The sequence below is a fragment of the Thermobia domestica genome, chromosome 2, assembly GCF_964235325.1.
Source record: "Thermobia domestica chromosome 2, izTheDome1.hap1.1, whole genome shotgun sequence".
Lineage (NCBI taxonomy): Eukaryota > Metazoa > Arthropoda > Insecta > Zygentoma > Lepismatidae > Thermobia > Thermobia domestica.
Genome location: NC_137455.1, coordinates 162742544 through 162767007, shown reverse-complemented (window position 1 = coordinate 162767007; position 24464 = coordinate 162742544). Strand labels below are relative to the sequence as shown.

The following is a 24464-nucleotide window of genomic DNA, read 5'->3' as shown; positions in this document are numbered from 1 at the left end:
TACATAAATTAGTTTGTTTTGGAGGCTAAGTGTCGATACTGAGGTGTAATGGCTATAAATACTATTTCAATTATAGTCAAATTATTTAATATCGAAAACACGTTTATTAAGGTCTGGTGACGCGAGCAAGATGACGCAGTGAATCGCCGTTTTCCAGTGTATAAAGACGATGGCCTAGGTCAGCTCCTCAAAAATTTAGAAATTTCGTAACCAAAAGTATTAATTTGGAAGTCAACCTAGTCTAAAGTATTAATTGGGACACCCTAAATTATTATTTTGAAGAAAAGAGACACTGAGGAGCCTGACTGAAGTAAAAATTTATCAGTAACGAATTTTGGCTAAAGGCCATCGAGTATTACTTCCGCCATTACGAGTGATATAAAGTAATGGGCCAGGAAGTGTAGTCGTTGGATTTAATTTCGTCGGTTTGCAGAATCAGTGTCCTATATTTATAGGACGTGGAGCTAGTAACCCGGGGATATCAGTTTCAACGTTTTAAATAAACAGGTTTGACAACCTAGTCTATCCTGTGAAGCCAGAGATCCAGATTACAAGGACCGAGAGGACTATTTTGTAGGAACTTCTGCTAAATTGGTAACATCCACTTTGTTTTGTTTTCTTTTGTTTTCGATTATAAACAGAATCACGAATTTACCGAATGGAGTGCTTCGAGATAAATATGTGTAGTTAAGACAAAAGGCGTTACGCGTTTAGACAACTCATCACGTTTTTCCACTCATAAAATATGTTATAAGCATATGTGATCGACTCACTAAATTTGATGTGCTTGATACGTGCACTTGGAAATTGTTAGTAAATGTTATGGTGAACTTTACTTTGAGCGTACCTCTTGATATTAATGTGCCTTTAATGTTTTCCCTGTAAGATATTTTAGTTGTTTAGGTTAGGTAGGATTTCACTTTAAGATTTCATTTTTGAACGTGTGCCCCATAAAATAACATGTTTTGATTGTTTAGGTTAGGTAAGATTTAATTTGAACGTGTGCTTAATGTTAAATAATGTCTCTTTTGGTGTCGTCTTGTGAAAAATTTTCTTGTGTTAGGGAAACTATGTTTTGAACGCACCTCTAAATACTTTAGTTGTAGATGTTATGGCAAAATTTTACTCTGAGCGAACCTCTAGTTATCGAGGTGCCTCTTCATATATTATTCTGGAATATATTTCGAGTGCTTAGGTTAGGGCTTTAATTTCCGTATTGCTTCATGATAACATATACCTTGTCTGTAAAAACTTTACTTTGCGAGTACTTTTATATGTCAATATGCCCCTTAATAGTATTTTGTAATGCATTCTTAAGTGACGTGTATAGGTTAGGAAATTATATTTTGAACGTGATTTCTTTAATGATTTCGTCTATGCAACTTGTATTTTGAACGTCAAATGTGTGCCCTTTTATATTACCGTATAATATATATATATATGTCTCAATTTGGTAAGTTAGGAAAATTTAGAAAATGTGCCTCTTTCCATTGATGTTGTCTCATGATATGCGAGTACATACTCGGTCTGTGCAGATTTCGGCTAACCTTAAGTTGTAGTTTCTTTTTTTTTTTAAATATTTTGTTTGAATATGCTTTCGTGCGATACTCTGTGTTTGGGTACCATTAATGCGGTATGAAATTTAGTACATATTTGCCTCATCGGAAGTGAATATAGCTGACTGCTATTCCATTTTTTTACGTATCTTATTTATGGTCACTCAATTTGTCGTTCTTAAACAAAATTGAAATCCATTATGTGTATCCATCGCTCATGAGAATTAATGACATTGTGGAATTAAAAAAATGATAATAATTTTGATAATGACGTTCTTGAGATATGTAAACCCTGTCGTAGAGAAGTAGAAGTAGAATTTTTTTCTTCCTTTTTTTTATCATTTGTAAATATCTCATCTCATTAATAGTAGATTTTTTTTTGTTGTAGAAGATGTATCATGTATTGACGCATAAGCAAAAGTAAATTAATATATGCTACTTACTTATCTTAAATTGCAATGAAAATGTAGTAGCAGTAACGTAGGCTTATGTTGTCGCATTATTTAAACGAATGACAGGGCTATAAATAATGAACGTCTAATTAGTAATAATAATGTCATTCTGTTGAATGAGTGAGTAGATTGGATGGACCATTGGTTCTTGAGTGATCACGAATCGAATATGTATCATTGAAGATATTGAAATTTGAGAATTTATACAATGTTTATATTAAGTCAATGTAATAACATAATCTCATAAGTGGTTTGAACATGCTGCGATGTAGGCAAATATTTAACAAATATTATTTTGTTTCTTCTGATACTTGTTACAATGTAACTGTTTAATGATTGGCACAAATAAACAATCACGATAAATTCGATTCTATAATTTCAAATACTGCTCATAGATTTAAGCATATACAATTCTGATCATATTTTTTTTTATCCAATTTAAGTTAACGACGTTGAGTCTTCTTTCATTTTCGGTTGGCCACTAAACAAGAATTTGAAATCTTGATAAATTCGTTGCGCATGTGTGAATTTTTTTTTGTTTGTTCGGTTAGATTAAACCTGGATAATAACTTCATTTTTTTTAAAAAAATATAAACGCATCATGTGTTTTATAGTTGAGGAATCTAAAGCTAATATAACCTGAAAATTTTTCTCTTTTTCTCAATACCCTAAATTGGTGTTGTTATAATTTACATAAATTTACTATAAATTAGAAATGTATTCAAGCGTGGACACTTTTACTATAAGCGGTACCTCAAAGATTCTGATCTTTAAGTCAGTTTTCTAGTGACCTTATGGACGGGTATGTTTACAAATAGTTTCTTTGGAGTCAGCATATTCAAATTAGTATAACAAGCGCAATTACAAATTTATCCAAACATGGACACATTTTACTAGTTGCATGATAGTTAATTCTTTAGTGCAAAATTTAACTCAAATAAACAACGAAGACAAGTTGCATACTACACCTCATATTCTACTAATACACGATACTATTATCTAACACGTTATGATTTGAAATCAACTTACTTCTATTTGGAAAGAGAGATACACGCCAAGGCCAATCATTCCGAAACAAATGAAAATAATAGGAAAGGACACAAAGCACCAGAATAAATACCACTTCTCTTCTATAAAGGTAGGTTTTGGAAGATCAGTTTTACGACTTGTTTGAAGATAACCCTGTAATAGAAACTTGTTTATTGTATTGTTTATACTTTCTAATATTATTCTAAATATATAGTAGCATATTCTATATACATTTAGGAAAGTCTGAAGTTTCTTTCATTTTAACAAAAAAGAAAGAAAAAACAATGGTAGTGCACAGGAAATACATTTTTTTTATATTTGTATATATTATAAAAGTGCAACCTTAAAAAACAAATTATATATAATTTACAACTGACTCTTATATTAGCAGTACCATTTTATAGCATTTAGCGAATGTGCGAAAGGTAATTGAGAACTAATTTTATGGTATGAACCATTATGTGATATGACATGAGAAATTCAGGTAACTGGTGATGGGAATATTAAAACGAAATGTAATTTTCATCACATGTAGTGCAGTCTATACGGTCAGACTTTAGACTTGTACCTTGCAAGAAAGGGAAAAAATAAAAAAAAAATTCACGGCACAAACTTTTCAATACTTGATCTAATACTTACTGCATAAATGGTTCTTGGATCAGCTAGCGATCCACTTTGTTGATGCAACGTGCCCCAATGAAAAGTCAGTTCTGTACTACGTCTTTTCCATGTTTCTAAATACACAATCAACCATATAATATTGCAAAATGAGAAAAGGACACGTCCAATGCACGCTATTCTTTTGTTTCCAATATAAGATATACCCTACATAAGAAAAAAAGCAAAACAAATATAGCGGATACGTTTTCAAGATAATATAGTAACTATTAAACTATGAAACAACGCTACGATTACAAATCCGGTTTCCTTCACAGGTAATTAATTGAACATAATAAACTTGTTTTGAATCTAGATATGTTTGTGCAAATTGAAGAAAAAAAGAAAGAAAAAATACTTGGGATTTGTTTATGTAAATGAAAAATACAGTATACAATAAAAATGCAACTGCGTTTGTATTTGTTATAGTAATATTACTAAGCATAATATATAAGAAGAAGTTTGAGTGACTGATCAACTTCCAAACCAAACTACTTAAGCTACAAACTTGAAATTTTGACACGATGTAGGCATTGTGATATAACGTACCACAAAGAAAGGATTTCTTGAAATTCGATGAAATTGTGGAGGGGGTAGAGGTGGCAATTTTCAAATTAAAATGTCCGTATCTACAAATTTCTGAAGGTTAGAGACATGAAATTTGGTACATGGACTTCTCATGTAAAATAATAAGACACATGTTTCAGTACTTTTGATATTTGACCCAGACGGGAAGAAAAAGGAGTGGGGTTTACAATCATTTTAATAAGATATTTGTATCTCGGAATCTCCTAAGGTTATAGACATGAAATTTGTTATTTGAACTTCTCATTTAAAATAATAAAAACGTATTTTAGCATTTCTTGATAGACCTAGAAGAGAAGAAGAGAGGTGAGAAGTAAAAGCAGTGGGCGTTGCAATTATTATAATATATATCCGAATCCCCTAAGCTTAGAGATACAAAATCTGGTGTTTGGATCCTTCATTTAAAATAATTAAATATGTGATGCATCTTTTTTTTCCCAATATTTGTACTAGAATAGAAATAAAAGTGGTAAAGGTTGAAATTATTATAATAAGATGTATATACATATCAGATAGTCTAGAAAATATTGAACCTTTTGCGCACGAGATGGTGTTAGTTTCCCTAACCTCAGAGTATATGACTCGCAGCGGGTCAGGCCTAACGTCATTTGGCAGCTGACAATTAAAGCTAGTAGATGTGCAAAAAGTGTTGGAATTCTTAGAATTAGACACAAGGTATTGTGCCGTTAAGATGTGAACTTTCAGCTAAACTGTGCTACAATTTACAATATTATTTCGATAAAAGCAGAAATGCTGCGCAGGCCCGGAAAGTTAAGTGCAGCAGTGTGTTTGTGCGTCAGTTGCTGTGAGAAGCTCGTATTATTGAGTTATTTCAATTTGTTATGTGTTGAATCAGTGCTTGTGGTAACAATGGACATTTGTGATAGAAATGGGGCAGTTTGCATTAGAAAGGTGAATTGATATTGTGGAATTTTACATAAAGAAAGGCTCCATCAATGAGTGTAAAGAAATGTTTCAGTGAAGTATCCTGGTAGGAAACTCCCCTACCAGGTAGTAGGTAGTGTTGCTAGTAACGTCATCAAACGAGGTCAGCGATGCCTGAATGTCCATGGCCACCACTTCCAGCAACTTTTATAAACAGGTAACTGTTTACCGTTACTATTATCTATTCATTGTTAGTTAGTTCATTGTTGCTGTTAAGGTGTTACTTGAACCTTGTGCGTGAAGCGTACCGATTTTATGTGGGAACCCTGTAAAAGTAAATTTAAATACTGGTAAAACTTTCAGTTATTACTGTTGTTACACAAAGAATTGTATTATGATATAAAGGAACTACCTAATGACCCGTAATAACGAAGCAGTTTATCATCACAAACTATATACAGAAAGAAACATAGAGAAAGATAATGAAAAAGCACTTAAATATATGATTTTCCTATTTATGAATTCTCTAGATATTTAAAACTGTGCTAGAATTACATTTTGCCTACTAAAGTAACGAAAACAATCTACTTCTTCAACTAAACGACAAGCGTTTGAAATATTCTTAAAATATACCAATAATTTGATTTAAAAAGATTTAAGTAATTTGGATAAAAATTGTACTCAAGTCATTGATGCACACACAAAATGTTTGTCTGCAAGAACTAAAAAATCAAAAGAAATTTTCAGAACAGCAGGAAAGGATTTGAAGAAAAAGTAGATGATAAGTTGTGTAATAGAAAACTTTTTTTTAATGGTTAGGTATTAACAGATTTTATAATTTGTGCTTCTATAAGTTGGGATAATTTGTAAAATATTATTCTTTTCCAAAGGTATGCATGTAAAAAGTTTCTTTTCTATACGATATGGCACTAATATCGTATCTATAGTTTAACACTTACATATATTCTGGTCATTTATGATAACAAACTGCTTTAGTGGGTGTTTCTTTATATGGTAAGTTATTATTTATGGAACAACACTAGAGAGGAGTTGTTAATCTGATCAGGAATGAAGATATTTCTTTCCTTTTCCTGACTTTCTTTCCACTGCTAATTTATTTCAGACTTAATAATTTATCGGCATCAGTCAGGACCTATGATTGATTTTCTTACTAAATACTTTCTTCGTTCTGATCATGAAATGTAATAACTGTAATTCAAGAAAATATTTCTTAATAAAGCGTAAAAATTGCGTTATAATATCTTACATGGTGTTAATGAATATGAAGTCTCAATCACATTGTTGTGAAAATAGCACCTTAAACCACGAAATAAGGCGGTTTAATTCACGAATTCATTTAAATGTTTTGTTTACATCACAAATCTATTCTTAGCATGGATAAGATCTGGAATACAAGACACTTACCCACAGAAAAAAGCCAATAACAGCTGGCATAGTAAGAAATAGTGTGTAATGCTGTAGCCATGCAAAATACAATGCTATTTGAGCTCCAAAATATTTATGTATTAGATCTGGAAAAAATGCAATATTATGGAACAGCAATATGAAGAAATAGAAAATTTTAATGTTCGAATATTTAAGAAAAACTACTTAATACCAAAATCAGTAAACATTTGTCACAATAACTAACAGAAGCAAAGATCGCAGTTAGAAGTGAGCAACAGAACAATGTCTTTAATTTTGTAAAAGGACAATTAGTTTTAGTATCTACCTAGGTAATATGCAAAAGCTAAAAAATATGCTAATGAACCGAATCTTGCATATAAAAACTACTATCATGTATTTTATTAATTATTTTATATGCACAGCTTGAAAAACATATGTGTGACTTCGTAATACAATTATTTATAATCTAAATAATCTATCTCAGAATAATGTTCTTTATTATATTATTCAGTGAGACTCGTACTTAACGAAACTATGCAGTACCGTATTTTATTTCTTATGAGGAAAGATTTCCACTTTACAGAAAGTCCCTTGAATTTGAACAAAATAACTACGCGGTAACACAGTCAGGTATTGTATGTTTTAACGTGTACTTCAATTGTTATCACTTTACACCTTATATTTACAACTATACTACTTCTGCTATTTACTACAATCACTACTACTTACTAGTTTCTTTCTTAAGTATTAGCAATATATTTCAATGATAACTATTTTATTTTTATTTTTTGAGAAAGTAATTGTAATATAGGGTACGAACGAGGAATGTTACAAAAGAACACAAATCCATATTTTCAGATTTTGTAGACACTGCGAAAGAACAGGATCATTACCAGAAATTAATTTGTGAGAATTTAATGAATGAATTGGCCAGCGGAAGAACTAACTAGAAATTATGCTTCTTTGGAAACACTGTCTTAAATTTGAAATCAGAGTTACAATGGATAAAACACGAAAATTACATTACTGCATTGACATTTGCAGTATTTTATGACAATATCATCTACAATTACAATAATAATAATAATAATAATAATAATAATAATAATAATAATAATAATAATAATAATAATAATAATAATAATAATAATAATAATAATAATAATAATATACAGTAATTAGAGAAGATAAAGATAAAGATCTCCACTAGAAAATATCATTTAGTATTCCTTATTATAATAAATAATATACAATTTTCTTTCTATCTAATGTTTTAAAATATATTTTTTAGTATGGCTTAAGAAAGCAGCACTATTAACTGCTCCGCTTTCCCACTCCCATAGTTCTGTGTTCTCGGACGCTCTTGAGCATGCGTCCTGCTCTCTTACTTTTTTTCTTTGAGATTAGACACTGCTCTTCACAAAAACGCACTATTAGAAATGCTATCTAAAGAAAATCGCTTACACGATTCTTTCCACTGTGCTCATTTCTACTACGAATGGCGTTAGTATCTTGCTAACGGGATCTGTAAATTGGCACAGGAAAAGATTTATGGCAGCAGAACGAAGGTACTTTGGATTGTAAACTCCTAAGAGAAAAAGCAATGTGTCTATATTTTCACTTCAAGGCCTTCTTATATTTTGCCTCTTTCCGTAATTTTAAATTATACACAATATTTAAAGTGTTTATATGAATGTCTCGCCTCTGAAAACAGTGCTATTTTCTCTAGAATGGCTATAAGTTTAAGGAACAACAAGCTGACTCCATCAATTACTTAGGTAAATTTAACTACGCACCCAGAGGTTGATTGTGAAGGAATGCTGGAACCCAAACTTCTCGCAAAATTTCAATATCTTCAATATCATGTATTGGATATATTTGATGAATCACACCGCCTGACAAGCACACTGGAACTGTGAAACAATTGATAAGTAATCACACATAAAATACGTTTGAGTGTACACTATTGCTATTCATTCTTTTCAACATGGCACTTTGAGCGACGCAGTTTCATTCATTGAGTGTTTTTTATTATTAGTTTCGTATGTAATGATTATTTTGACAATCAGATAAGTGCTTGTGAGTTTATTTTGTCTTTATAAGGCGATTTGCTATATTATACAAAGAAAACTTAACTAATATAAATTTACTTGTCTAATGTTAAACAAATAATTATGTATTAATATGTAAATATATCTATAAGATTTAAAATAGTGAATGATTTTCATTTCATTTTATTTTCATCCATAAGTCATACATGAAGCTCGAAGGAAGACGAGCGTATAAATCGGACACTTCAATAAATGAGATACAAAGAAATAATTATTACATACTAAAAAACAGTAAGGCTATGGTGTTACGTGAGGCAAAATTACACTATACAATCTACAAGCCGCATTTGGCAGACAGGTATTCATCTACTGAATAAAAACAATTGTCCAATAGGTACTTCTTTCTAACTGATTTTAATACATTCATTGACTCAATGTTCATTCATTGAATATTCATTCATTCACTTCATTCATTGAATATTTTTAGGGAGGTTATTATATAGTGTTGGACCTAAGTATATGGGACCGTTTTGAAACAATGCTGTATGGTGATTTTGACTGTGGATATTTTCCCTGTATCTAATATTATGGCAGTAAAATTTTCCTTTATTTGCAAAGAAGGTATTAAGATTCCGGCACGTGAAAACTAATAACTGTAATATACAGACATGGCACATAAAGACATTGCTACATTATTATGAATAAACATGAGAAGTGATTTTGTAAACAATTAGTCAGATTGAGAGAAGTAAATAATGATCTTATCAGAAGATTTAAAAATTAAATTAAGTCAAAAATTATTATGACTTATGATTAAAACTTTGTTTCATATTTTTTATGAAAATTTTACATAATAATTGTGTTCAAATTGTGTTAGTATGATCTCTACAGCTCTTTTCAAATGAGAACGAACATGAGCAGTAGCCAATACTACACAATATTTAGCGCAGCGTTGTCGGATTGTTGACTCCCCTTTCCCTTCCTGCTCTTTTTCCACCTAGCGTTATAGCAGTGGTGCCCACCCCCTCTCATGTCCATGACGCACCCCCCCTCAATTGTCTATCCGTAGGTGTTCTTCCATGAAAAAAAATCTTTTCGATTAATTTTTACACCCCCTCAAACATATTTATATAGATTTTTAACCCCCCCAAATATTTCAATGACGCAGTTTGCGTCATAGCCCCCCCTTGTGGGCACCCCTGGTTATAGCAAATAAATTTACAGCATATTCAGAATGTCAAAAATGTTATTCCGATAAAATTTAGAATATGTAATGTCCATGATGGGAACTAAATTAATTGTCTTTTAATTATTCCATTAGAACTGTTAAAAACTCGTTGTCTGTTTCATCTTGCTATCATCATCGTCTATGATGCTTTGTATTTTATTGATGTATTGGCCTGAGTCTTAAATTTATTATAACAAGTTATAAATTTTATCAATCCTTACTTCATGAAATCTTCTATTGTGATTTTTCTGTGTTGTGCAAAGGATTATCCCCAGTCTTTTTGTTATGAGATAACCGTTGGTTTAGAGAGGACTTCCTTGCTTCAGCACAGATAAATCACACAAACGAAATATACTGTATTCTGAAGCATCGGTTTTTATAGTTTTAGGAATTAAATGTTTGCTTTTCTTCCTCTGATGGAAACTTTCTTACCTTTTTAAAAAAATTAAACTCAAAAAAATAATTCTTGAAACCACTAAAAAAACTGACAACCATTTTTAAAATACATTTTCTATACCTCACGAAAACACAATGTGAATTTTATTTACTAAGAAATAATTCGAGGAACAAATATACAAGTAAAGGTAAAAAGTCTTGTTCCCGCCTAATTGTATCAGCCCTCCACGTCTCGAAGCAGTCAAGTTTGTTTAGTGTGCAATAATTTATGGTGCTATTTAGATGCCCACATGTTTGTTAAGCAATCATTTACTCATATATTGAGTGAAAGAAAAGAGGGAGGGGAAAATAGATGACGAAACAGTCAAACCTGAGACACGAAGAAAAAGTCACGTTATCCATACAGGATAAAGAAATATTTGTTTCAAAATTGTTTTCGAAAGAAATAGAATCTTCTACTTTCCTTATTTACATTAAATGTATGATAGGTATTAAAATGTTTGTTTAAACATTTTACGTATGTATCTCCAAGCAAAGACAGTCCAAATAGCGCTAGTAAATTATTTTGTTTACTATCTTGTGATAGATTACGAATTCGATTTCATATAAAAGAGAGATACTGAACAAAAGTTTGAATCAAAATCTATTAGCAGTTATATGAGACAGTATATTCTAAAGAAGTTCACAAAGGTTTTATATTTAAAAGTCTTTATCATGATAACCAGTTGAACAAGCGGTTTGCATTTTTCTATTAGAAAGACAGTAATTAATATAGTAATACAATGGTTTTAGGTAGCGCGTGTGGTATTGACAACTTGACAACGTTCGCAATGGTGCGAAAAGTCAGTATATACTGTCACTTACCACAAACTGACAACACTGCGTAACTGCGATTGAAGAAAGCAGCCAGCCAGCTCAAGGCCATGTAACTTATCATTTGAAAAGTGCTTTACATGCTACATCTGTTAGCCTACACACTGTATAACTTCATATTTCTGATTATATGGTATTCGTTTCGGATACCTATGGACTAACGCTAATTGTAATTTATTACTATTATTATCGAAATATAATTAAGGCTGTCATTGTAGAGTGCATTTTATACTCAAAGAAAGTAGAAGAAAAATATCGGATTTCAAAAAAAAAAGAAAAAAGAAAAGAAAAGAAAAGAAAAAGAAAAAAGAAATAAAAAAAAAAAAGAAATCGTTGATACTCTTGTGGGCAGATAAAAATGAAGTGTTTCATTATCAGTTTAGGGAATTCCAAACAACCACTATATAAAGCTTTCAGCCACAGCTACAATTGACTGTATCTACAAATGATACAGTATAAAGATAACTAACAGCAACAACCAAAATATTTATAATTCTAATAAGTGGCTAATAATTATCTCAACGACTGGTCATCAACAAGCAGAAATGAAATACTCAAAACGCTAGTATTTAATTGTGTCTCTATATCATTTCTGAGATAGCTTAAGACTCTGCTCATTCAGTTGAAAAAAAAAAAGTGAAATAGTGCCTTTCTCGTTTCCAAGTATAATCACGAAGGTTAAGGGACAGTACTGGTGTAAATAAATTTATTCTAATTTAGGGATTAACATTTCGGAATTGAGAACCATATGATAAATGTACTTTTTTAATAATTTATGCTCAGATAGCGTAAGAGAGAGAGAGAGAGAGGTTTATCCTATTTTCATGTAGGTCACTGGAAAGTTCAATTTTGAAACTGTTCAAATTAATAGTAACAGTTTTAAATTATTGTATATTTCTGAATGTTAAGATGAGCTTTATTGCAGCAATTTCGTTCCCCAAAATATGGGGTCGTCTTGCTTTCGCGACATTTCATACGGAGTTTTTCTTTATTGAATAAAATCATGAGCTTCCATTAAGCTCTAAGTTTTCCCTTTCCCTCGTCTATCACTTTAGCCATTGATGTTCTCAGATTCGGTGGACCCTTCCAGTGAGGGAGACTAAAGAAGGTCTATATCTGATCTGACTTTTAGTAGTTTTATAGTCAGTTCTGAAAATATACTCAATATGCGCTGTAGATTTTTAAAAAATCCTTTGTAAAAGGTATGAGAGGGTTGTCTTGGATTCAAAAATGTATGGTAAATATATTTTATACATTGCATGAATGAAATTTTTGAAATGTTTCCAGTTTATGTCCTGCTAGTCTGAATTCCTGGAGATGCAACTTTTATTCTCTTAAACATATCAACACCATTGTAAACAAATGATTATATATTTTCATGCACATTAAAGCACTAGAAATTACAGAAGTATGCAAAACAAGAATACCAATCAAATATATGAGTTTTCTAGAACAGAAACTAAGCTCTTAAAATATCACTTTAGTGTGAAATTACTTTACAATAAATTGTACTTTGGATAAAAGAGTTTTCATTCTGTAGAAAAAATGGCAAAAGTAATGGCCTTTGCTCCTCTAACTATATTTAGTAGCTTCTAATGTTTCTCTCCATTATAGTATTTTGCAAAACAAGCTAAATATTTTTTTTAAATTTTTTTTTAAATATTATTTTCACAACTTTCAGCGTACTGTGGTTCAGATTGAATCAGATTAAATCAGACAATATTATTTTCTAGGTATGAAAGTTTACAATATATTATATAACCTAAAACACAACCAAAAATATTTCTAAGCACAAGAGAAAGCACTGGTGCCATACGAAAGCTTATTTCACATACTGAGCAATATCTATTATAATTACCATTCAATAAACGAATAAATGAAATTAGAATTAATCCAATTAAAAAGCAAGTAGATCAACCATTATTCGATTTCATATTCCACAACCAATATATTTTAGGTTATTTTGTTTCAGTATTTATTTTTTCAAGTGGAATATATTTTGAAATACTTGCTGAATATTCGGTGAACTGCACTGTCATTTTCTGCTGAGTCTATTAGCTAAAAATGAATTAGAATTTGCTAAGTTCTGGATTAGTTCTGTTAGACACTGGCTCTTAACTATATAATTAAATAGCATCAGTAAATATTGCTGTAATGTATATTTCTATTTTCACCCCATTTGTTTAATTTTTGTACATAAGAATGGCTCAGCTCGAATATAATCTCAGATAGTGTTAGAATGTGTGTGTGTAGATACTATTTTCTCTTCAAAACGTACATGTTAAAAAAAAAAAAAAAAAAAAAAACACCCTACAGGATGCTTATAGTTTAAATATCAGGAAATATAATAAAGATCATTTTGAAACTAACATTTAGGCAAAAACATTAAATATTTTTTTTTATCCGTGTACGATTAAAGTCTTAGTATAATAATGACTCGCAGTTACAGTATCTGCTACAAAACTAAATACTATAGGCATAAGAATTCACAGCAGAAGAAAAAATGTTTAGAATTATCTGGATATTACTATTTATAGGAGAAACAATATATTTGTAACAAAAGTGTACCAGAAACCTGTAGCTGATGATTATTAAATTTAGAGGATTCACTTCACTCTTGCTCAACTAAAGCAAGTTCTTGGTTCAACCTTTTATTATTAAATACAGATTACCAATATTGGAAAAAGATCTAAAACAGAATTACAACATAGATAGATAGAAAGAACAGACAAAGCCAATGAATATGCAAAAATGCAAAAATAGTCAAAGCTTATGGCAAATAGAAAAAAAAAATCGAAACTCACTACAAAACATAGATTGATTACGCTCTGTTCCCTAAAACTTCCCGTGTCACATATAGGGATGGCCACATTTTCCGGAAAAACGGAAAATATTTTTTCCGTAAACCGGAAAATTGAAAACGGAAGACGGAAAATTTTCCGGAAAAACGGAAGGCGAAACATTTTATGGAAAATGAAAATGTTTACTTGGGATAGTGACATTGGTCGTCTTACATTCAGAAAAATAACGAAAATAAGTAAATGAGGCAATGCTCTTCACCATCTAGTGCTATAGAAACGCAACTCAAACTTAACAGTGGGTAGGAGAGGAAAGGTCGAGCAAATCAGCGACGAAGCATTCCTCCCTGCTACATCTATTTGTAATCTTGCTTAATCACCTACTTTTTCTGTTTACGTGAGGGCTTGCGGATCATTCGTTTGCACCTGGAAATTCCGATCATGCGTGTGTTTCGGGGAATCCCCGATTATGCGTGTGCGTGAAGGCAGACCCCTGGCAGTAAAGAGAGCTGGCAGTGTGCTATTAGTGCAACTGGTATGTTTATATTCCAACCATTTCTTCATTGCTTATCATGATCACGGTGATCTGTCAAGGTCACCGATCCTTGGGGCCCGGGGGCAGCCCCCCAAAGTTCATGTGGACACCACATTGTATTTGTAAATATACAATATTTTGCATAATTTGAATTCAATTTGTCTTAAAACCCTCATATATGGCCTCTGCATCTGAATGGATCCCCAAAGTTACAGAGAAATCGGCGCCCTAGATTCTATAAAATCCACACGCAGTAGTCTTGTATCATTTCATGGGCGGGAGTACACTACGGATTCCAACTGAGCTCAGGCGTTAGAACATCGGATTAACATTCAGAAGGCCGATGTGCGATTCGAGCGCCCTACCGTCCCGACTTTTTTTTTTTTTTTTTTTTCTGTAAGCTTATTACTCAGTTACACCCGACCTGTGCCATAGGGTTTTTAAACCCGTAAGATAAATTCAACTCTACTGATGTAATTCAATTTTACACTGTACTCTAGTGTTACCATCTTGCAACTATAAGCGTCACGAATTCCAAATACCGGTACTATTGACTATACAAACCATAGTATATAGCATTACTTGAAACTAGCGCCAGCTATTCATATAATGATCTATTCCACATAATTTTCTTCATAACTTTTTCCGGCAATTTCTCTTAAACTGATGGACGATTCCATCTAGTCATCGATACATCAATGGTTTTGTATGCATTTGCTATGCAATGCTATCTATATTTATGTATGCATTTGAAAGTTTTACTTATAATTCTACATTCATGTTTTTTTTTTACTAAATTGTCAACTCGTAATGCAATCAAAGCGTTTATTATTTTTATTTCAGAAACGTAGATGATAATCTAGGTGCTTCTAGCTCTATATCTCAGATTATCGCTTCACCTGGTGCAAGCTCATATGCATCTAAAGCAACAGAAAGACTCCAGGAAAAATGTTTTACAAATAAGGGAACATAGTAATACGTAAGAAACAGAAAAAAATTCTGTCTTATCTCGGAGACTCTAAATCTTGTTCTCCTGCAAGAGCAGAGGTGCTTGATAGTATAATAAGTAATATGGTACCAAAGGATCTTCTTCCTTTGCCTTTCGTTAAAGCAGTTCGGTTTCTTGAATTTATGAATGAAATAGAACCAAATTACCAGTCACCATCCAGGCAAACTGTGACTCGCCGTATTAAGGCCTTGTTTTCTAAGGAGAAGTGTGGCTGCGGAATCGATTGCTTTGACAACAGATAGTTGGACTTCGCATGCTACGGAAAGTTATATTACAATCACAGCCCACTATATGCTTCCATCTAAGTTCAATAAGTTCAGTCCTTCAAATAATTGAAATAGAAGTGAGGCACACAAGGATAAACCTAACTCAGCACTTAGCACATATTGCAGAGTAGTGGAACATTTCAGATAAAATACATGCAATTGTCTATGACAATGCTAGTAATATCACAAGTGCGGTACGAGAACTTCCGTATGCAAGCATATGTTGTTTTGTTCAGACTCTACAACTCTCTATAAATAAGGGTCTTGCAATAGAAAAAATCGAGAAAATGTTAAGTATTGCTAGTCGGATTGTTTCCCACTTTAAATATAGTACGTTGGCAACGTCAGAACTGGAAAAACAGTAAAGGTTATTAGGATTGGCAGTACATTCCCTTATGCAGCAAGTTAAAACTCGGTGGAACAGCATACATGGAATGCTTGAGAGACTGATAGAACAAAGAAGAGCTCTCAACAATGTATAGAAATGTAACAAAAGCTTCAGATTGCAAGAAGTTTAACCCTTTAAGGATTTCCACTTTCTGAGGTAAATTTTAGACTTTCACTCAAACAGCTACTGCTTCCTTACTATTTATTGTAGGATCATGGCTCATACCTTGTTTTCTTCACGATATAGCGTACTTACCAATAGTACCACGTGTCCGTATCATAAACCTTATCCGGAAAAATCGGGAAAAAACGGAATTTTTCTGAAAAAAAAATCACCCCTTCGTAACACTTGTGACCCTCGGGCCCGGCCTCGGTTTCACGTAGAGATCTAAAAAAAATGATAAATACCCAAAGGTATACACAATCCTAATGCAAAGTTTCAATCTGATATCTTGAAAACTAAAAGCGTGAAACGTTTTGAAATTTGCCTTAAGAAAAAAAGTCACGAAGACCCTTCGCCCCACTTGACGCCGCCAAGTTGAGCATCCGGTTCCAAAACGCGTCTGTGGTGTTCTTTGGTCCATCTTTGACTTGAAAAATAAAAAAAAATCCCGGGTTATATACCTGTTATAGAAACAAAATAAGCGGTCACAGACGATAGTACGCCATGGTATATAATATATACCAGAACTCTTTAAAAAGGTAAAACTTCCTACATACTAGGGAAGACCACATTTTCAGGGAAAACGGAATATAATTCTTCCGGAAACTGGAAAATTAGAAAGGAAAGACGGAAAATTTTCCGACAAAACGGAAACGAAAATTTTCCGTAAAAAGGAAGACGGAAATTTTCCGGAAAAACTTAAACGGAAAATTTTCCAGAAAAACGGAAAACGTGATTTCCGGAAACCGAAAAACTCTTTTTTCGGAAATGGCCATCCTTAATCACATATCTTTCAAATAATTGAAAAGCTGCATCAAAACCAACAATAAACGTACAAGAAACTTGAACAGGCTTTAAAAATTATTTAACAGACAAAAAGAGGTAGTTAGGAGGGCAGATACATAAGAACTAGTTTGATAAATAAACAAGAGATTCTAATAATGAAGATACGGTAATATTCAGCCTGTCAAACCATTAGAAGAAATCGAACATAGATTAAAAATACAGAGTGATTCTTTATAGGGTTTACAACTTCAATCAGTTATAATTCTTTATTGGAACCACATACAGACTTGGTTTATATGTCATTATACTTCAAAACACTTCAACTTTGATTCACGTAGTGAATAGTTGCGGAGTTGACGACACGCGGCGCCACCGGTCAGTCGTTAAAAATGGAGACTTTCACTAGTGCGGAAAGAGCTAAATGTGTGTTTTGGTTTGAAGAAACGAAGTCAGCAACGACTGTACAGCTTAAGTTTCGCACACAATTCAGCAAGGAACCACCCAACAGACCAACAGTGTACAAATCGCACACAATACAGCAAGGAACCACCCAATAGACCAACAGTGTACAAATGGCACCAGACATTTGTTGAAACAGGTTGTTCTGTGCGACATTCAAAGGCTCCAGGGCGCTCACCCGTGACTGGCGATGTGGTGGAAGCAGTTAGGGAGAGTTTTGTCCGCAGTTCTCGAAAATCTACACCACGTGCATCACAAAACACTGTTATCCCTCAGACTACTCTTTGGCGTGTATTGCGTAGACGTTTGTCCATGAAGCCATACAGACTGTCCTTGGTTCAAGCACTGAGTGAAGCGGATAAATATACCCGACATGAATTCTGTGTTACCATGTTGGATCGCATTAGTAGTGATGAGTCATTCTTGATAATTTGGTATTCAGTGACGAACCAACTTTTCACCTTTCCGGCCGAGTCAACACACACAATTGTCGTATTCGGGGCACGGAAAATCCACATGCGCACGTGGAGCTGGTTTGTGACAGCCCCAAAGTGAATGTGTTTTATGCTGTTTCCAGAGCAAAGGTGTACGGACCATTCTTCTTTGCTGAAAGAACCATCACATATCTTGCTCCAGAACTTCCTTGTTCCACAGTTAGATGAAGATGACCACGATGGTCGCTTATGCTGGCAATAAGATGGCGCTCCCCCGCACTACCTGATAGACGTAAGGGAATTTCTTGATCAGCGTTTCCCAGATAAGTAGGTAGGTCGTGGTGGACCAATTGCCTGGTTGCCACGGTCTCCAGATTACACGCCACTTGACTTCTTCCTGTGAGGGTTTGTGAAAGAAAAGGTGTACACCTTTTCCCAACTGAAACATCGCATCACAACAGCTATCGCAGACGTTACCCCCGAAATGTTGGCTACTGTTTGGCAGAAAATCGACTTTCGTTGGGATGTGTCCAGGATGACATAATGAATTTGTCACAAAAACTTCAAGTGTTTTGCAGTATAATGACATATAAATTAAGTCTGTACGTATGTGGTTCCAATAAAGAATTATAACTGATTGAAGTTGTAAACCCTATAAAGAATCACCCTGTATAAAAGTCATTCATAAAACCTAATTAATAAGCCATATTAGATACGCACAAAGCACTCATCTTTGAATAGAAAGATAACCTAAATAGAACATGGGGTGACAAAAACTTATTACATCAGTCCTAGTTTTATTTACATTTCCAGCTCTACATTTAATATGTTTTCCTGTTTCTTTTATTATTAAAGAAATGCATCAAAAGATGATGCTTTAATCTGTGATTCGTATTTTCAAGTTACTTGATGTCTGGAAGAATCGTGGGAAAAGGGAAGTTTTTCTTTTCTGCTGTCTAATACAAACTATTTCTCTTGGGTTGTATTGATTTTAGTAGATCAATTTATGTTCCTCTTTTCCTTTTCGGAATAATTTCAGGCTTCTTTCCAGAATTCCAGACTCCCTTATAGAAGTAATTAATATCTGGTACTTAAATCCATGACAAAAACAGCAAAATAAGTTGGAAAAATATAGTAGGATGCCCTTCACTATTGACGGATTCGAAAGTACATTTTTCTGTTTAGTAATGTAATGTTTTGGGAATGTGTTTAATGCACAACCACTTATAAGCTAAACATAATTGAAAACGAAATAATATAACAAATGTTCTTACTTATTTTTTGTTCTTCAAGAAGCGTTATTCCACCTACTGTTTCCTCATCATAAGCTTTTATTGACTTTAATAAACTCAATATCAACCATTGCTTTTCCTGACTTGTGAAAAATGAAAGTTCATCCGAATCTACGAAATGATGTACATTGTCAAATTGAAATTCTTGTAACCCCCCACCATATTCAGGAAGTACTTCTTTTGGGAGTTTGAATTCTTCAGCTGCCCAATATAATCTGAAATAAAAATATTAGAAACAGAAAGGAAGAAAATAAATGGATTACAAAGTAATTCTATTGAATTTGTCAACTGAAAAAACTTAAAAGAGAACTAGTTTGGTTGCAAGTCATATAGTTGTTACATTAAAAAGAACAAATTAAAATTTAAATAAATGATATGTTGAAAATTATTAATAGGATTTTAAAATGCTATAATTACAAATATGTGGATTGCACTTGTTTGTGCTAATCACAAAACGAAATCATATTCATAATTTTTTAAAATTTGCCGGTCATATTGACTGATATTTAGAATACGTTATTAATTATTCCTTCTTCTACAATCATTTTTAGTAGATTTGATTATATTGAATCCTCCTTATTTGTAACATTAGTAACAAAGAAAAAAAATGCTTTGTACCCACCACAATAAACCACACAAACTTAGGAACGTTTTCAAGGGTCATAGTCCTCATCTTCAGCATGAATAAGTCTGAAAAAAGGTTACAAAATAAACAATAAAAAGCATGTGGAAAAGGTGAAGGGATAAAAGGTAAATGAAAATTTCTTTTATTTCTTTACGTTTCTCCATGCTTTCTGTTGTTTAATCTTTAACCATTTTGAGACTTAGTCAAGTTGAAGATGAAGACTGTGTAATCCCGAAAACGTTGTGTAATGTATTGTGTAATCCATTGTGATGATTACTGAGAATTTTTTCTTTGATTAATTATTGTGATTATTATTACTGCTCGCAATCTATGCTCCTTATAAGCTTTTAAATTATGTACAGTATATTTTTAATGTATCTACTGAATATTCAATTCCTTCTTAAACTTATTTCTTGAATTATTTACATACTTATTCCATTTAGCAGCAGCAAGGCTTCCAGATATTGGGCATAATTAAGCATAATTAAGAAAACAGCAAATTGTAATATACTAATTTATTTATGTTTATATTCATGTGTAAGTGAATTAACTGTGCGATTTTCTTTACGTGGAAGACAGAGATGATGATGGTCACATATTTGGGCATGCAGACTTCTCATCACGGATCCGATGCCACACGAACAAAATTTGTCATGTGGAAACTTTGCAGCAGAAAGTGTTTTGTAGTTTAGAATGTAGAAAAAATGTTCATTCGTTATTGCAGTGTGAAGCGTGTGGTTTGTGATTTTTCCTCTCAGAGTATTCTAACAGGTATTATTTATGTGCTTCCATTACCACCAACATTGTATGAGTTCCGGAACAACATTATTTTGATGGCCATCAGCGGCGTGTGCTAATACGTAAATGAGTCGAGTTACACTCCGCCTAGACTAGATGTGTGACGAAAGAAAAATATGTCTAACTTTTAGAATGGTATGAGCAAAACCTGCACGTAGTTTCCTTTATTATACCTACATTAAACAGCATTTTACGTATAATACTTCGTAAAACACAATTTTTAAAGTCCAGTGGGCTATTGGCAGAGATCTGTAGATAAATACGAATACACATAGTGTATGCTTTAGAGGATTTTAAAATAAAACAGTGCTAAGTGTACTTCTATAAAAAGCATCAATTTGAAATTTATAATAAAACATAAAAGCGCTTAGAAACGTGAATATAACTTGTTAAGTGTACACTTTATTCCAAAAATAATGAGCGCCTGATTATGGCTGTTTTGAGCTAAAAATTTCCAGGTCCAACTTCGGGTGTCTTTGAAAACAGTGCACAAAAGATGTTAGGTTCGAACCCAAAGTCAACTTTCCCAATCGGGAAAATTGTGCAGATGTGTTTTTCTTCTTTAAGTGTAATAACACATGTTGAAATTTTAGTGTAGAAAAAAGTAACATTCATTGAAATACATAATGATATAGTATTTCGAAACTATGTACACATGTGAGCACATATTCGAATGACAAAAAAAAAAAAAAAAAAAAAAAAAAAAAAAAAAAAAAAAAAAAAAACAGCATTTGCAACGGAAATTAGTGTTAATGTATTTGAAATTCAGTTACATTTTCTTCAGAAGGAGCTCGACAGGAGTGTTCATGTTAGATCAGTAGTAAAGCACGGGACTTCTAATTGTAAAATAGTGAGTTCGATTCCCGTTTCGGGCAAACGTTTTGGTATTTAATGCTATATTCCTAAATTCATAAATAATCACATAAAATAATTACATTAAAATAAATGAGTTGAATATATATTCATACAATCATTTCAAAACTTAAGTAATTACTAAGTTACACAGTCGGAGGTGAATAGACGAGGCAAATAAAACCAGCGAAATCTTGCCTCAGTCACTATTCCACAAGGTCAATAGTTTGTAGGTTAATCACGTTTCCTCGTATATTCAGCTTACGTTTTTCAATACATTTCACTTACTATATAGAGGAAAAACTATTAACGTATTCACTAAGGACGTCAGCGAACATAGGTGCACCACGTAATAAGTCCGTGTTCACGTCATATTTATCAGGGATAACACCCGTCGCCTGCCCGCGAAGTACTATTGTCGCATATGAAGAGAGAGAGACTATTTAGTGGAAAAACTGGAGTTTAGAGGAAACGTGTTACCACTTCATTCAATGGAAACTGAAGGCTAGACAGCATATAACGTGAAACCTGATGATATCGTTGATAGCGATTAGAAAAATTTTCTTTTTGATGGAATGTTTTTTTTTTTTTTTTTTTTTTTTTAAGCTTGCCGGAGCGTTCCATTCGTAAACGTAGCACTAACATACGACGTAGAGGGTACAAATGGCCCAATGGCTATATGTTTAGTAAAGTGATGAAGATAGGGATATCGCTATCTAGGTGCACGAAACACGCCTGCAGCCGCTGCTTTGGATATATAGAAATCAGGTGCTGGAGAGATCCGCACGCATGACAAATTCGTAATTAGCCAAGATAAGAGACATTGCCTTTTAACAACAATGTAATCAAGTAAAAATATATTTTTACATATTAAAAAAAATCCATTACTATTGTAAATACGTATAAAGAAATTGTTTTCCAGATTTCGTAATCGACAATTTTAGTGTCACCATAATTACTCAAGATGTGAGGCACTTGATCATTGGGAAAATTAAATGGCAGGTCCATGATTTTAACTCTCGTGAATATTGATTTGTATATCCATAATGTACACTTCATTAATAGACTGGTCAAAATGAGTAAAAGGCAATTTACCTGGAGTCTTCATAAATTGTACAAACATGCAATATTCTTCGTTGTGAAACTGTAAAGCTTGTATATCGGAAAATATATTTGGAAAGATAACAGACAATCATGCATAATGCAGCTAGGCAGGGCGTATCGCATACATGGTTTTATGGAAGCTAAATTTTACACTTTTCTTATGATGGTCTTACCCAGGGCAACATACATTAGAACCACAAAGCACTGAAGAAATAACCAAGAAGGTTCTGCTATGTTAGATAGGTATATCAAGTCAAATCTCTTGAAAGGTTTCTAAACATGCTAGATTGAAAGTTCCTCAAAAATATTGATATGTATTTTGAGAACAAATTGCAACATTGTTTGCTTACTCTATTCTCACTTATTGACAATATGATCAAAGGAAGAGTGAGTGATATGTTACTAGTGTAAATTGATCTATTCCCCTTTTGTCTGGAGCATATACTTCAATTTTGCGTATGCTTGCATGTCTTCAAAGGGTGTTTCACTGATTAATAAGAACAGAATCCATAACGAGAAGATATTAGTCATTTCTTGGCGGTTTTTGATGTCCTATACAATATCCGATGCTTTTCTTATGTCATAGCAATCTTTACTGTTCACAAACTCTATCTGAATTTATTAAATTTGTAGTTTCAAAAATTTAAACATTATCGATAAAAATAAAACCACACCTAACTTATTATAAGATTATAAATTGGAGATTATTTTACCTAGGTTTAATGCCCGTTAAAATGTATATATGAGTGATATTGTTGAAAGTAGGGCAAAACCCATGGAAAAACTTTATTATTTTGAATTTTGTCCAAATTTTGTTAAATTTGGAAATACATAAATAAAACGTTTCCAGCACTGATATACAGTATGCGAAAAGACGATAATTCTACTTTACACTGGATTTGAAATTAAAGTGTTGGGATAGCTGTGCAAACAATTTTGATAATGTCGAATCTGTAACAACAATGTAGCTTCTAAGTTTAGAAAGTGATAGACACTTCACAAGTCTATACAGAAAAGTGTAAGATTTAAAGTTAAAATCTTTTACTCAATATATTTTTAACCATATTTTGTAATACCTTTATTTTATATTTACAACTTGAAAGCTTATTTTACTCAATTATCATAATTTCATTTGCCAGGTAATGAAAACGACACGTCTACTTACAAATCGAGAGGTGCGCAAAGATAAAGCCCAAAACAGTCGGATGTCTGATGATACTTAATATTCACTACGAGTTGTGGTCTTTCTTTATTAAGGAGACTTTTAATCCATAAACAAGCACGGGCGTCAGTATCCGGTGGAAACATTATAGCAACATCACATTTCTGAAAAAGTAAATAAGCATTGACGTCAGTATACGGTGGAAATATTATAGCAACAACAGATCACTGAAAAAGTAAAGTTATTAGTTTTAATTTGATTTATTTAGGAACAATTTATAAACTTACAGAGGGATTTCCGATTCATGTACATTAAAGAAACATACAGTGCAGAATTACAAGATATACATTCATTCATAAAGTATATCACATTTTACTGAAATAAAAATACTTGTAGATGTAGATGAACTGGCAGGGGTGCCCACAAAGGGTGGCTATGACGCAAACTGCGTCATTGAAATATTTGGAGGGGTTAAACATCTATATAAATATGTTTGAGGGGGTGTAAAAATTAATCGAAAAGTTTTTTTTTCATGGAAGAACACCTACGGATAGACAATTGAGGGGAGGTGCATCATGGACATGAGGGGGGGGAGCACCATTGAGCTGGTGTGTCTTTGACACCATGATTCCAAATGGGGAAGCAGAATTTATCTTAATCCAGCATCGTGAGGCA

The 24464-nt window shown here is 32.7% G+C and overlaps 1 protein-coding gene across 7 annotated transcripts in view; it reads right to left on the bottom strand.

The window, feature by feature from the left end:
- The window catches only part of LOC145676909 (anoctamin-10-like), a 199170-nt gene that overhangs the window by 81357 nt on the left and 93349 nt on the right, over positions 1-24464 (bottom strand). For all 7 annotated transcript variants that reach the window (XM_081747688.1, XM_081747679.1, XM_081747696.1 and 4 more), the window contains 6 exons: positions 23793-23953; positions 19231-19463; positions 8368-8484; positions 6590-6696; positions 3677-3862; positions 3038-3190 (listed from right to left, as the gene is read on the bottom strand). In XM_081747688.1, the coding sequence (XP_081603814.1) occupies positions 3038-3190; positions 3677-3862; positions 6590-6696; positions 8368-8484; positions 19231-19463; positions 23793-23953 (957 nt within the window). The remainder of the gene's footprint in view (positions 1-3037; positions 3191-3676; positions 3863-6589; positions 6697-8367; positions 8485-19230; positions 19464-23792; positions 23954-24464) is intronic.